The 15,653-nt window shown below is 37.4% G+C and overlaps 2 protein-coding genes and 1 long non-coding RNA gene across 3 annotated transcripts; 2 read left to right on the forward strand and 1 right to left on the reverse strand.

Annotated features, from left to right (window-relative positions):
• The first annotated feature begins 1,966 nt into the window (after positions 1 to 1,966).
• On the forward strand, positions 1,967 to 6,998 carry LOC121989331 (probable phospholipid hydroperoxide glutathione peroxidase). The gene is made up of 6 exons (XM_042543310.1): positions 1,967 to 2,118; positions 3,113 to 3,189; positions 3,316 to 3,377; positions 6,097 to 6,215; positions 6,481 to 6,648; positions 6,763 to 6,998. Exons 1-6 carry the CDS (start codon positions 2,071 to 2,073, stop codon positions 6,793 to 6,795), a joined length of 507 nt encoding a protein of 168 aa, XP_042399244.1. The 5' UTR covers positions 1,967 to 2,070; the 3' UTR covers positions 6,796 to 6,998.
• A 4,384-nt stretch (positions 6,999 to 11,382) lies between these two features.
• On the forward strand, positions 11,383 to 14,351 carry LOC121989332 (tubulin beta-7 chain). The gene is made up of 4 exons (XM_042543311.1): positions 11,383 to 11,916; positions 11,993 to 12,262; positions 12,358 to 12,888; positions 13,929 to 14,351. The coding sequence occupies exons 1-4, from the start codon at positions 11,523 to 11,525 to the stop codon at positions 14,069 to 14,071; spliced, it is 1,338 nt and encodes a 445-aa protein (XP_042399245.1). The 5' UTR covers positions 11,383 to 11,522; the 3' UTR covers positions 14,072 to 14,351.
• Positions 13,187 to 13,915, reverse strand: LOC121989333. Its single transcript, XR_006114227.1, has 2 exons — positions 13,519 to 13,915; positions 13,187 to 13,218 (listed from the first exon to the last, which is right to left on the reverse strand). It is a non-coding gene; the product is annotated as an uncharacterized LOC121989333 (long non-coding RNA).
• Positions 14,352 to 15,653: the final 1,302 nt, after the last annotated feature.

A 15,653-nucleotide genomic window follows, 5' to 3' on the forward strand; every position in this document is an offset into this window, starting at 1 on the left:
GCATATCGACGAGATGCATGTCAGTGTCGGAAATCGAAGAGAAGAGGAGAGGAGCATGCCAGAGATTGGAGAGGAGGTCGATCAAAGAGGAAGATTTTAGGGCGGTGGGAAGAAAAATCGAGAATAAAAATTTTAATTAGAAAGTTAGTTAGTGACGAAAACTTAATTGAGTCGCTAAAATAGCAACGAAAACTTATTTTGTTGCTAAAATAGCGAGGGAATTAAGTTTTTGTAGCTAATTAAATAGGTTAAATAAGTATAGATGGAATTGACAATGAAATTTAATTTTTGTCACTAAATTACTGACTATAATTTATTTAAATTACGTCGTTAATTATAGATTTTCTTCTAATGAATTATATGATGAGGAACAATAAATGATATGATTTAATTAATCAAATTTTGAACGATCGTCAATGAAATTGATCATTTTCATATAATAAATTAAATATTAAATGTATAGAAAATCTCAATATCTATAAATATTTGGCATACTTAACTAGCAAATAAAATTATAAAATATAAAAAAAATAACTTTATATGTTTTTCGAACACTTAAATTCGTAATCGAAAGAGATAAAGCAAAAAAAACTTTACCTCAATCAAAATGCGTTTGTTGTGGAGTGTCGGCAAAGCGACGACGGTAGCGCTAGTAGCAAATGACAGCGGTGCTGCTGATAGCGGCGATAGCAACGTGGATGACAACGACATCAATGTGCGGCGAAGGATTTTCAAGATAAAATTAAGGTTAGGGAAGAATAAAAAGGGGATTATGAGAGGAAGAAGACCACGGGACAGGAGAGAAAAAAGGAGAGGGGATTTAGGAGGAGGAAGAAAACACAGGAGGGGAGAGGGGAAAAAAGTACGAGCAATGGAAGAAAGAAAAAAAATATCGAGAGAGAAACAAAATGGTTGGCGGAAAGAGAGAGAAAAAAGATTTAGGATCTTGTTTGTTTTAATTGAACATTTTGTGAAAAAATCCTAAAATTTTTAAAATTTATAACTAAATCATTTTTTTTAAATCACTATATTAATTTTTTTTCACCAAAATTTTAGGAGGGGCGATCGTCCCATGTAGCTACGCCCCTACCTATTGCAAAGAGGATAATGTTCACCTCAAGTAATTTATTATCGTTAGCTCCAGATTAAATACATATAGATAAATTAAGAGGACTTCATCCAACAATAATAAATATGCAAGAAATAAGATAGCCTATGATATTTTTGCACTAGCTGGGAATCAATTCCAAATTTATGTACGATAATACCCATGAACTATCTTGGTCGAGATCGAGATGGAAGTTGCGGATTTTAAATTGTATAAGAGATATTTAAGAAAGAAAAAAAAAAAGAAAAGGTTACCGAGAGTTGAAAATGGTGATGGCGAGAAAGGTGAAGGAAGTTTAGGATTTAAATTTTGGAGATATTAAAGAGAGAGAAGAAAAGGAAGAAAATTTTGGGCTACAACGATAATAACGTTGGAAAGGAAGAAAATGAAATTCGGGTTTCAAGATAAACGTGGAGAGAGAAATCAATTGATTGATTGAAAAAGAAGCAATTCAAATGAAAATAATTAAGATTTTAGAAAGAAATTAAACAATAAGATAAGAAAGGGAAGAAAAAGAAAAGGAAACCAGAAATGGATTTAAGGGAAAATTATTAAAAAATAAATAAAAAGAGAGAAGAGTTATTAGAGAGTATTGAAAAGAAAAAAATATAAATAAATAAAATGTTACTTAATTTGTCAAAATCGGAGAGTTATTACAATTGATTTATTCTTTACTATAGACGGAATGCGTTGCTGTGCTAAACGTTTATCTATTTATATATAATAAGTATAAATCTACGCCGCTTAGTAATCGACGGCTCAAATTAATTTCTTTCCACAATGCTACGATCCGATGGTTGCAAAGAGACCTTCACAGAGAAGCACCGATAATGCCTCTTATTCCGTTCACACCGCGTTCTTTTGTCTGTATAAATAAAGATAGCAACCGCAAGGTCCTCTGAGGTTCTCTTAATCCTCCTCCAAGCTCCCGTCTCGCTCCGATCGCCTGCTTGTCTTCCGATATGGCTCCTTCTAATCCTTCCGGATCCATCCATGACTTCACCGTCAAGGTATGTGCGTGCAGAAAATTTTTTATTTTGTTCACCATCATATGGATCATTATAACTGAGATTTTGGTACCTTGGTTCCTATGTATCTATATTGTTTTAGATTGTGCTGTTTGTATTTGTGCAAATTCGTTGCTTTTTTAATGAATTTAGAGTGTAGATGTAGTTGGCGCTTTAGGATTTTGATGTCCGATATTTAGGATAGGTTTGTAACTTGAGATAGTTTTGGATGGTCATCAGTTACCGATATGTAGATCTTCTAAGACTGTTTGCTTTTCAAGAGTAATTGTGCAGCTCGTGAAATATATTATAATTTATGAACAGGTCCTATTAGTTTCCATGTTCTGGATTTGTATGTTCCTGTTGCAAGGTGTTAGACACTGTCAAAAATTTTGTGATGATACATTCTTGCTTCGTCTGTTAATTAATTTGGAGCTTTTGTCGAACCATTCTCTTCTTTTTTGAATAAGCAGTATTCAGATGATTTTCAGTCCATCAAATTTTTAGTCCTATCTTCTCATTTCTCGTTGGTTTGAAATGTGGAAAACTCATAATTTTTGCTAATAGAGGTCAAACGACATCTGTATATTCTTTTTCTTCGATTAGGATCAGATGACATCTTCATAATTCTTTTCTTCAATTGTAAGCTCTCCCTAGAAACTCTTCTTCTTGGGATATTTTTCTTTCTTTGGGGTTTTTTTTAACTATAATGAAATTATATCTTTTTATACATTTTCTTCTCCATATAGCCGACCCCACCTAGTGGGATAAGACCTGGTTGTTATGGTTGTTGGTTGTTGTTGTATACATTTTCTTCAATTAAGGTCAAATGACATCTTCCTATTTGTTTCCTTCAAATTTAATCTTTAGATGGAAACACTACTTATTTTTGTTTTCTTGGAGTTTTTTTATCAACTATACAAAGGTTATATTTCGCCATCCTTTTGAATGAGTTCATCATAAAACATCAGCATGTGTTTTATTGCTCCCAATATAGGATGCCAAAGGAAATGATGTTGATCTTAGCATTTACAAAGGGAAGGCTTTGTTGATTGTCAATGTCGCATCTCAGTGGTATTGTAGCTTAATTAAATTTTCCATTATCCTTGCACTAATTGTAATACGTTATTCGATTTATGTAGACTAGTTGTATTTGTATTTCTCATTAGTTATCTAATCTTATATTTATGCTTGTGATAGTGGATTCACTAACTCAAACTACAAGCAGTTGACTCAGCTGTATGAGAAGTACAAGGACCAAGGTATTTTCTTGCTAACTCAAATGACTTTATCTATCCTTACCTGAATTAACTAGATACTATTTAACAAATAATGTTGTAATGCCACTAGAATGAATTACCTATACCTTGACTAATTCCTTTAAGACTAAGTTATTTTCTTATCTTTTGTGTAAAGTATTGTTCAACAATTTATGTGGCTTAATCCATGTGCTGACATGTGCGAGTAAAGGGATCAATATTCAAAGCCCGCCAAAAAGAGGCTTGATCAACTTGGGTGCCTTAACCATGTATAGCTCTACCATTGACCATACACTCACTTTTTTAGGCCTATAAATGGAGACCAATAGCCACATGAATAGGGTCTCTGAGTAATTAGCAATGGTAATCTACCACACTTTAGCAAATTTTCAGGCAACAAAAAAGTCACCACTTTGAACTAACTAGATGACTGTTCCTCAGCTTGCCACAATTACATTGTACAATTCCACTTCATCCCACATATTAATTTTCCACTGCAACTCCTAATACCAAGCCAATCCCACGCTTATTCACTTCGAGGAAACTACTTGCAACTTGATCAAACTTAACTCACTTCAATCTAGCTCCTAGCAGTTCAACCATGTTAAAACTAATTGCAATCCATTGACAGTCAGCTTCCTTAACCAAGGTCAAAGATAGATCAAGGACCAGCAACCTTGTGTATGTATTATAAATTTACCCAAAACAGAATGAAGTTTCCAAGGAAATAAAAAACTCTCTCTTTCTCTAGCATCTTATCCAAAGACTCTTTCTTTCTCTGGCATCTTGCTATATTTCAGACTACCAATGAAGCGTATCCACTCTGGATTATAAAAAATGGTCCATCTCATGCCATCACTTCATCAGTGACACTGAGTGTACCTTAACAAGTCATGCAGATTGCAGAATTAATCTCAGACATTGAGCTGTGTTTTTGAGATTAAAATAGATCACTTTAGATTGCCTCCCAAATCTCTTGAATAGTTTGCAGAAGAGGTTGGGCACTCAATCTTTAGTTCCATTTAGTTTATCAGCTAGTCATGCCATAGCAACGGCATTGTTTTCTTCCCATGTTGGTAATGATGCATCAAAAGATGGAGTTGGCCATGTTCCAAAGCAATAGCCATATTCCCATTTGCCTTTGATTACATGAATAACAAATGGAAACCTTTGAAGTTTCTCTCGTTCAGTTTGTGTTGAGTAATTAGCAAAGAGTACTTGTTAAAAGATAGAGAAGGCGGGGAATCAGGTAGGAGGTTTTCTGGATTGATGGAGGTACAGGTAGATTTGACCATTGTTTTTTGGTTATGCATTGCTAGATTTTATTGAGCTCTGATACCATACAACAGGATAAAACTTGAAAAATATTTTTTTTCCATCTATACAATCATTCTGAAAGGAATAAATAAAAGGTGATTGTCCCAAAATAAGAATTTTTTTTCTAAACTAGAGACAAATCCCATAATTAGGGGAGAAAACAATAGGAAGCACATAATTTCTAGAAGCATCAACAAATTCAATCCTCTAAATTACATCCCTTCAGCCAATCCTCCAACAATTCACACTTTTTAAATTAGGCAGAATCCATGGCTGCGACATTGTTATAGATTGAAATGTTTCTCATTTCTTGGAACTGCAACAATGAGAGGAGAATCTAATGATAAAGTTGTAAGAGCTCAGGTCATTCAATGTTGGTGTACACAAGTAGATCGTGCTTTGTCTTCTATGCTAATCCTAGTTGAAGTTTCTACCTGTTAATCAAGGTGAGAGGTTAACGACATCAGTGGGGAGATTAATGATTTTTATAGAATTCAAGATTGGGTGAAGGTTGATCTGCATAGCATTAATGACTACCCAAGTGGTTATTTCCAGCCTCCGTGAGACCTTGGCAAGGACAGCTTCCAGATTGTGAATGGTCCAAGATTTTAGATGGGCTTAGAGAGTTAGTTTGGGTACCATTGAATATGCATATATCTTGTTTGAGGCCTGAACAAAGGGTGTGTTATTAAGCTTTCTAGTGTTCCTTCAGTCCCTTGGGACAAAACCAGCTTCGACAATAACATTGTGCTTTATCTAAAATTAGCTTTAATGATCCTTCTGATGGGGAGATTAAGGTTGAGGTGAATATGTGGAGGCTCAGATTGTTGACATTGACCCATAGTTGGGCGATTATCTGATGTACAATGAGGTGTTAAAGATGTAACAGTGCATTTGAGATGGAAAATGCCATGGGGATACCATAGAATAGTTTAGTTCACTAATCCAGCATCTAGTTTAGTGTAATTCTAGCCTAACTGCCGACTCTAGTTATAATTATCTACTTTTGGGATATTGGATTAACATAGCTGACTAGCCAAGTGGGTATTGATGTATATGCTAGATTGGGCGGTGTATTGTTTGGCCCTGAAAATTTCCATTTTCCATTTTTCATTTTCAGAAAAATAGAATTTGCAAGTTGAAAAGAATAGTAAAATTTATATTTAACGTTAACTTTATTTGAAATGTGAATATAATTAGTGGTGAATAGTGTGATAAATGTTTATTATTAGTATTTTCAATTTTCAGTGACCTTATTTTTTTTCTCTGAAAACTAAAACTGAAAAATATAATTTTTCACAAACCAATGTCTAATATTAGAAAGTAGAGAAGCAAACAAAAAAAGTTTCATTGGGTAGTTCATTTCTCCAAACTTCTAACTGCCTTGATTGCTTGCGTGGAACAGGACTAGAGATTTTGGCTTTCCCATGCAATCAATTTTATGGACAAGAACCAGGAAGCAATGAACAAATTGTTGAGTTTGCTTGCACTCGCTTCAAAGCTGAATTTCCTATATTTGACAAGGTTAGACCACACATAGATGTGGCATTGTAATAATTTTTCATCGCCATCGATTTCACAAGACATAAATCTTCCAAAGGACTATGCCTATTCTGCTCGTTACCTATATATTTGGATTGTTTTGTTATGTTTGAGAGAAGAAAAAAAAATGAGTCAGTGCCTAGAGGTGGTTGTAATTCTTTGCAGGTCTTTTAGTTGCATACCTTGTTAAGTGTTGTTTGTACCTGTATTTCAATCCGTCTCAAGTTGAACTCATTTCCTACTTTAGGTTGAAGTAAATGGTGAAGGTGCTGCACCTATATACAAGTTCTTGAAGTCCAGCAAAGGTAGCTTTTTTGGGGATAGCATCAAGTGGAACTTCACAAAATTCTTGGTTAACAAGGATGGTAAAGTAGTCGACCGCTACGCACCAATCACATCTCCTCTGAGCATAGAGGTAACAAAATCTCCTCGGTTCCTTCCACAAACCATTTCTGAAGACATGCTCGAAACTACTGATGATAAAAGCTACAATTCCATCTCTAACATTTTATTCTGCAACCTTCTGCAGAAGGATATCAAGAAGTTATTGGAAGTTTCCTAAATTCCATATGGACGCATCCCAATGCAAAGATCCAACTCTAGCAAGAATGGAAATTGAACGCAGTTTGAATAATGTGCCCTAAGCAGAATACATTTGCACACTGGTTTACTACGTTTGTGTCTGTGGTTGATCTTCTTATTACTATCCTAGATACATCCGCTGTCTCTTATAAATCATCTAAACTCCATACTGCTGTTCATTCATCTTATTTATCTTGTCAAATGACTGAAAGGCCAGGGGATTGGTAGGTTTTCAACAGTAGATTTGTGTCAGTTTGTGAACCCTGCTAACTGCCATGGGCAAACCAATAATACCTAATATTTTCTACTCGGACACGACCCCAGTAAGATCCTCATTGTCGAGCACCTTTGAATATAAACTTTTTAACATTTTCATACTGGTAGATGGGTCAAGCATTATAGTGAGTTAATTCACATTTGGGAGTTTATTGGAATGCAACTATTTAGGCGGCGTTTGGTTAAATGATAGGAATGATTAGGTATGAGTTTGATAGTAAGGTGGAATAGGAATGAAAATGAAAATGAAAATGAAATCCACCTAGTTATATGTATTTGGTTGATTCTCATAAATTTAGAAATCATTCCTAAATTGTCATTTTCAAATCCACAATCCAAACACTCTTTTACTATCATTTCACTCTCTCATTCTCAAACCTATTAACCAAACACTCCATTATAAATCATACAATGTACCTCTAGGAGTTTTGTTAAGAGGCACGGAAGCATAAATCTAAAACTGAAAGAACAAGAAGTCTGCCAACCACATGGATTACATTGTCTATGTAAACTTGGTTCAAAACCCATAAAGCATTCTTTGGTATCACAGGCCAGATGAGAGTGAGGTTTTCTTAGCATGATAGTTTAATCCCTATGAATTTAAATAAAAAATTTCTTTTTCTTATTAAATGAAATCTAATTCTAAAATCTTGAATTGCCAATTGAACAGAAAAACAAAAGATACTTTACTTCTTAAAGATGGAACTATTACCTGGTATCATGACAAATTTTACAATAATATAGGAATACTTCAACTTTATTTCTTGACGAGTTCCTCAGTGATTGATGGTCGAAGAGTGATCTAATTTTGAACGACAAGGATAATATCAATTCTTAGTCAATTGACACAAAATAGAAACAGAGGGTAGTCTTCAATGTGATTCTCTCTGTCATATGTATGTTACACCTCATTACTTTTGTGAAAATAATAAAACATAGATAAGAACGATGACTACCCAATAATTTGACTTCATTTCTACAATTCAGATGGAAATTCAAGTTAATCAAGCATCAATTCGAGCACCTTAAAATAGCCCCTAGTGTACAATTGAGCTCCTGATATCTCTTTCACCCATCTTATACATGACAAAGGCAGGGCATCTACCACAGCTAGCATCTTACCCTGTCGGTTTGCCTATCTTTTCTCATCAATTGAGACTCTTGATCCGTAGGAATTAATGTCTGATTCCATCTATCGCTCGTACCAAACTTGCCTCTACATTTTTGAGCCTGAGTTAGTCAAAGTGTTTATTAGTCTTAAACTGGAAGAAACTTTAATCTGACTGAATTTTTAACTCCATCCACCAGTTCAGATCACTGGCCCGTCCGAATAAAAAAACACTGGAGCTAAGGGACGATCGAGCAGCACCGACAGCAGTGTGGAGCACACGGCGGCGACGTCTCCACCTTTAATTTATCCATTTCAGTTTTACCGCCAAATCATGCAGCAGAAGAGGTGGCGTTGGATTCCGGCGAAGGCAGGCCACGGCAATCATTCGAGTGGTTGACTGGCCAACAACGTCATGTCTCCAATAATTCAGAGACCCTGCTGTCCTCCACACACTGTCCAGAGTTTACTGTCAGGAAAGGGATTTATTTAAATCCCTAATGAACAGGTAAAGTCACAATGATTAATGATGAGAAAAGAACTGCAATGATATATAATTACCAGATAGATGCTTAATTTGTTGCCGACTTAATTGCCTTCATTCTTGGCTTAGTTTGCACATAATCTTCAAGTTTTTTTTTAAATTTGTGAACTGGCACTTGTCTGTTCTAAGATAATGAAACCAAAAGATCTATTGCAATGATCATTCTACTGACTGTTGATTTGTATTTCTCGACTGTAACGTCTAAACCACTCTGTCGTGTCGTATTTTTATATCCACAAGCAAGCATTATAACCTCAATGATTTGAGGGAGAATTAATACAGAGAAATGATGAGTTGGTGCATGTTATCAAAGTTGCAGGCTGCTTGTCTCCTCCGGGTTCCAGCTCTGCTGCCGTTGCCATGTCCATCTCAGATACAAGCTCACATGTCACCCAGCTCCTCCCACGTTATTTGTCCATTAGAAAAAGGATAATCAGAACTGGTGGGAGCTCCAGGCGAGCCAATTAGGCAGGCTCTTGCCTATCAGCTGATTTTTTTTTATTTGACATCGAATATTCAATTTACGCCGACTAATTTTAAGATGTTCGGTTCTATCTTACGAAAATTTTTCATCAACTAACAAAATAAATCGAAAAGTATTCAAAACGGACAGCTTCTAGTATAATTCTTAGGTTAACTATCTATTAAAAAAAATTCATTCGTTAATTTATTGAAATTGAGACTCGATTCTTAAATATCTGGAAACTAAGATTAAATGGGCAAAGATTAAATGGGCAGTTTTTAATATCATAAATTTAGTATCAAAAGAGTGGCTTTGGTATAGTGTCCTACCAAATTTGTTCTGTGCCTGCCCTTTAAATTCATCTAAATCTCTAAAACCCTCATTTGTCTACCTAAAAAGATTGGTTCAACCCAAATATTTATGTTTTGTCTCGTGGTGGATGTTAAATGATTTTGTTCTGTAGTTGTTATATGATTCTTCCTTTCCCATAGAATAAAAGAGCAGTTGTCCTTGAGATTATGATGCGATAATAAGTAGTGGAACGGGTTTTCTAGATAATAAGGGTTCAAATCTTACATAGGATATATTATACCTAAGAAGTTCAAATTACTTGTGACATCAGGCCATCGGTTAGGATCTATCTACGCTTCTTGATTTACCCAGCCATAAAATTTTTTTATGGGATAGAATTGGTCACCTTAAAATTATAAACATAGGTTAAAATGTATTCGTAAAAAAAGATGACTACATGACAGATCAATTAAATCTAGAAAAAGATTTGATGACTATTACATAACCTCTTAGAGTTATTTTGTTGCCAAGTAAATGAAAAACAAAAAAAACTCAGATTCTCTACTACTACTAAAGCAAGCTAGTTTTGGTTGAAATTATTATGGTTTTAAGATTTCAAAGGCGAACACAGCAAATGATTCATCTTTAAAACTTGAGCGATTAGTTATTTATGATGATTTTGACCAAATTAAACCGCTATATAGATCGAAGCTGATCAAAATTGAAAAAAAAAAAACAAATGCATAGGATGACTTAAGAAGGTTCAGAGAATATAACATAGAAATCAATCTTTGAAATTTAGGCGATTTAGTTCCATGTAAAATCTTTAATCAAAAGTACTAATTATAGGTATTAAACAACAACAACAAAAAAAAAAAATGGAACCGCCACATCAGCGGTCCCCCTAGAGCCGGTCCCACGGATATAAAGGGAGGTAAATGTAGGTACACAGCTGAAAGCGTATGGCCGGGACGCTAACCCCAGATAATGATACCCCGAGAATCGAACCCTGGACCTTTCGACTACGAAATCATACGCTCCCATCTGTGCTATGCCCTGGGGACAGGTATTAAACAACAAAACTAAGGGAAAGAGATGACTTCAAAAGCTCCAAGGAATGCAACAGATGGTTATTATTGAGATAGGGTCAATTTAGGTTGAACAATAGAACTAAGAGCATAAAGCAATTCCAACTATTCTAATTAGCATCTTTTGGTTACGTTTTTTATTTGGAGGAAAAATTCTTGTAAATATGCATAGCTAAGATTCGAACCGTGGATACCTGGGTGACAATCTGAATATCCTACCGTGATATCATGACCCCGAGGATTCATTGGAGACCCCGGAGACTCAATTCCAATGATTCTAGAGAACACATCAGAGAAGTGATCTTTTAAATTATGCAAATTTAGATCATATAGTAATTTTGACCGCAATTATTATATATTTAATGGAAATTAGATAAATTTGGATTCATATAGCAATTTTAATCAAAATTATTAGATAGACCTACACGGATCAAAATTTAAAACTAAAAGTGTAGAACTACTGGAAACATTAATTCTAAAGAGTACAACAGAATACATGCACATTTGTGAAATTGAATTAGTATTAAGCTTTAACAAGAGCCAAAAATGGTCCAATAGAGTTAAGAGTCCTTTAGACTTGATTAATCCTAGCTAGTAGAGTAGTAGGTTTATGCAAAACTATTATTATTGATGGTGATGGGTTAATTAATAACAGTTTGAAGGATAAAAACTTTTTAAATTATTTATTAAGAAAAAATATTTTTATTTTATTTTATTAAATTAAATTAAATTAAATGGTCCCTCTGTCCTCTGCTCCAACCATCTCTTCTCTTCTTCTTCCTCCCTAAAAATATCCATCCAATTATATATTAAAAGCACGTATGCTCTCCTAGCTCCTCCATTCCATCTACAAAAGCTCAAAGCCATCTCTCTCCCTTCCGTAATTAATCGTCCTGATTTTGTGAACTTACGTTATACGCCATTGATTGATCGAAGGATGAGGGAGATACTGCACGTGCAGGCAGGGCAGTGCGGGAACCAGATCGGGGGCAAGTTCTGGGAGGTGGTGTCGGACGAGCACGGCATCGATCCCAAGGGCAACTACGTGGGGCAGTCTCGCCTGCAGCTGGAGCGGGTGAACGTCTACTACAACGAGGCGAGCGGGGGGCGGTACGTGCCCCGCGCGGTGCTCATGGACCTGGAGCCCGGCACCATGGACGCCCTCCGCACCGGCCCCTACGGCCAGCTCTTCCGCCCCGACAACTTCGTCTTCGGACAGAACGGCGCCGGCAACAACTGGGCCAAGGGGCACTACACCGAGGGCGCCGAGCTCATCGACTCCGTGCTCGACGTCGTCCGCAAGGAAGCAGAGAATTGCGACTGCCTCCAAGGTGCTCGTCCAAATGCCTCAACGAATTAATTAATTAATTAATTAATCTTACCCGATCGATCGATCGATCGATTCAGGGTTTCAGATCTGCCACTCGCTGGGGGGAGGCACGGGGTCGGGGATGGGCACGTTGCTGATCTCCAAGGTAAGGGAGGAGTACCCCGACCGGATGATGCTGACCTTCTCCGTGTTCCCGTCGCCGAAGGTGTCCGACACGGTCGTCGAGCCGTACAACGCGACGCTGTCGGTGCACCAGCTGGTGGAGAACGCCGACGAGTGCATGGTGCTCGACAACGAGGCCCTCTACGACATCTGCTTCCGCACCCTCAAGCTCACCAATCCCAGCTGTGAGTGCAGTGCATATAATTTGTACTAGCTAGCAATCGATCGATCATTGTAATTTGATCCATTTGATGAGATTTGGTTTTATGCGTACGTGTAGTTGGTGATTTGAACCATCTGATATCGACGACGATGAGCGGGGTGACGTGCTGCCTGCGCTTCCCGGGGCAGCTGAACTCCGACCTGCGGAAGCTGGCGGTGAACTTGATTCCCTTCCCGCGGCTACACTTCTTCATGGTGGGTTTCACCCCGCTGACGTCGCGCGGGTCGCAGCAGTACCGCGCGCTGACCATTCCGGAGCTGACGCAGCAGATGTGGGACTCCAAGAACATGATGTGCGCCGCCGACCCGCGGCACGGCCGCTACCTGACGGCGTCCGCCATGTTCCGCGGGAGGATGAGCACCAAGGAGGTGGACGAGCAGATGATCGCGGTGCAGAACAAGAACTCGTCCTACTTCGTCGAGTGGATCCCCAACAACGTGAAGTCGAGCGTGTGCGACATCCCGCCCACCGGACTCTCCATGTCCGCCACCTTCATGGGCAACTCCACCTCCATCCAGGAGATGTTCAGGCGCGTGTCGGAGCAGTTCACCGTCATGTTCCGACGCAAGGCTTTCCTCCACTGGTACACCGGCGAGCAGAGGCGGATTTACATGGGGACTTGGGGGGGCCACGGCCCCCCCCAGTCCATGTGTAAATCCTGGATCAACCTTGCTTTTAGCTCTCTTCTAACGAGCAAAATTTGAAGAGACTCAAGCAGAGATATCTCTTCGAAATTGCCGTCCGGAGAAACCAGAAGTTGGTGGATCATGGTGAAGGTTTATCCGAACACTGAAGCATATTGCATAGCCAGTGGCATTGAGGTTGCTAATGACGAGAAAGATAAAAGTAGGGTGCTGATAGTGTGGAGGAAGTCTCTACTCTTCAGTTGCAGACTTGACAGACTCCATATCTTCTAGACTGGAGTGTTCCAAAGAATAAGATACAATGAATATTCAACAAAGGATAAACTAAACCAAAGAAAAACATTGACAGACTCTAGATCTGCTATTACAAAATTCAAGGAATGGAAATAGTGTATATATTGATGATAGGATGCCAAATAGAGGCATTTTGCGATCAACAAAGAGACCCCCTGAAAAACATCGAGCTCTGTTGGTCAACAGTGAAGAATTTATTGGGCTCTACAGGTGAAGTTGAGTAGGTGAAAGCTATATATATTTTTGTTTGATGGCAAATAGAGTAATAGATAAGGAGTACCTGCATATGAAGAATGCCACGAATGTGAGAGGAAAGCAATTCGAATACTCAGACGCTTCAACTTGATGTAGTAATTAGAGTACCTAATCAATTAATAAACCAATATTATGAATAGCAATAATGAAATGCAAAGCAATAGATGCTGAATAGATGTGAATGATCAAAAGGATGGCAAATTGAATTCTACCCTAACAAGTTCGCATGTAGCTCCGATGTGAAACAAGGACCGACAGCTTATTTCAATGTCACAATATTATTTCGAGATATTGATATCAAACTACCAATAGAAAATTTAGGTCACGGAGTTTTCTAAATATGTAATGAATTCTAAATTCTCCCACACAATCGACAATGAATATAGCGACACAAGTTTTGGCCCCCTCAATATTCAAATCCTGGATCCGCCCCTGCCGGCGAGGGCATGGACGAGATGGAGTTCACCGAGGCCGAGAGCAACATGAACGACCTCGTCTCCGAGTACCAACAGTACCAGGACGCCGTCGCCGACGCCGGCGACGAAGAGGACGCTGCCTACGCTGAAGAAGACAATTAATTAATTACTTAAGCGACGACAAATCCAAATACAAGTATATAGACATATTTTCTTTCCGCGATCGATCGATCGATCGATCGAGTGTGATCGTATATGCCCTATGAGTGCTGTCGTTGGTAATATTTGTTCTATAATTCGGTTGTCGATTTCTACACCTACGTTCAATAATTCACCGGTCTGTCTATGTAGTGTGATTGGATGGTTCATGTAGATTAAGATGGAGAACTTTGTTCCTTGGAAGAACTATATATATATATATTACCCCAATTTTTTTTTGACATATTTTAATTTGTTGTCTTTAATTAGAGATATGTTGAATGCTATTTTCTCACTTCACTCCAACTGAATCTAGGATTATTTCAAATTTGATTTGGTTAAGGGAATAATCCATCTTGATTCTTTCAAATATGTCTTGGCTAGGGGAATAGACTATGCATCTTTTCAATTTCCTAAATAAAAAAAGCTCAAATGTACTGTTTGATCAATAACATGTCAAAATATGCAAACAAAAATAAATATAAAAATAAACACAATGTCAATAATGAATGTCACTCGATTTGATGATTCTATATTCCTACTTCATGACATAGGACGCATCTAGTACATCAGCACCCCCTCTCCACAAACATGAACACACCCCATAAAAATCCACTTAAATTGTTTTTTAAATGAGACAATGAATGACAAATCAAGGATGAAGTCTTATATGCTACAAGTCAAAACCTATTGAATTTCCACTACTCTTGGATGAAATCTCACAAGGTTCAAACCTCAAGAGCTAGAGAGTTATTTACAATGCATGGTATAACAACAATAAGGTAGTTTCTAGAATACTAGAAACCAATCCTCTCAACAAGAATAAAACAATTAGCATATATAAGGGGTTAAAACAATACTAGAAAATACTATGAAAAATTGAAACCTTGACATTGACCTAAGCTTACTGCTAGTTAAAAAGGATTTCAATCTATTACTCATCTTCTAGTTGACTTCTAGTCATCTAGAGTACTAGAACTCAAACAGAAGCTTCATCTCCACAAAAATCAACCTATAGACAGCTAGAAAAAGTATTCTAGATGAGTAGGAACATTTTCTAATCAATGAAGTGATTCTGCCATCTGAGTATCAATTTGGTTATGCCTGTGGGGGCGGAATATTTCCAATCAAGATAGTATTTCTAGTTGACTTGGAACAATGTTTCTAATTGCTCAACACTTTGGTTCAGTGTGAGGACCCCCCTTGGGTTAACTTATAAACCTTGTAAGGTATGCCAAACATATGAATTAAAAACACCCTTAAGTCACAATACTTTAAAAATTATCAAGCTCTAGATAACCTAAATTTTGCATAGGCTATCACTATTAGGGCATCCATTCCTGGTCTCACTACAAGAAAAAAGTCTAACAACAACGATTTTTCACCGTTGTCGTAGCCCCTTTCGGACTGTTGTTAAAGGCCGTGTTGTTAAAAGGGGTGCCCAAAAATAACAGTTTTTAACCGTTGTCTTTGAAGGCAAAGACGACAGTTTTACAACGGTGAAAAACCGTTGTCTTTTCCTTCAAAGACAATAGTTTTTCACCGT

Source organism: Zingiber officinale, chromosome 6B, assembly GCF_018446385.1.
Source record: "Zingiber officinale cultivar Zhangliang chromosome 6B, Zo_v1.1, whole genome shotgun sequence".
In the NCBI taxonomy this organism is placed as follows: Eukaryota; Viridiplantae; Streptophyta; class Magnoliopsida; order Zingiberales; family Zingiberaceae; genus Zingiber; species Zingiber officinale.

Excerpts from the sequence above, each read along its gene's own strand:
- LOC121989331 (XM_042543310.1), top strand. The coding sequence starts at position 2,071 with ATGGCTCCTTCTAATCCTTCCGGATCCATCCATGACTTCACCGTCAAG. Across the intron at positions 3,190-3,315 it reads GTCAATGTCGCATCTCAGTG|TGGATTCACTAACTCAAACT; the intron begins GTATTGTAGCTT and ends TGCTTGTGATAG. Across the intron at positions 6,649-6,762 it reads CATCTCCTCTGAGCATAGAG|AAGGATATCAAGAAGTTATT; the intron begins GTAACAAAATCT and ends AACCTTCTGCAG.
- LOC121989332 (XM_042543311.1), top strand. The coding sequence starts at position 11,523 with ATGAGGGAGATACTGCACGTGCAGGCAGGGCAGTGCGGGAACCAGATC. Across the intron at positions 11,917-11,992 it reads GAATTGCGACTGCCTCCAAG|GGTTTCAGATCTGCCACTCG; the intron begins GTGCTCGTCCAA and ends CGATCGATTCAG. Across the intron at positions 12,263-12,357 it reads CAAGCTCACCAATCCCAGCT|TTGGTGATTTGAACCATCTG; the intron begins GTGAGTGCAGTG and ends GCGTACGTGTAG.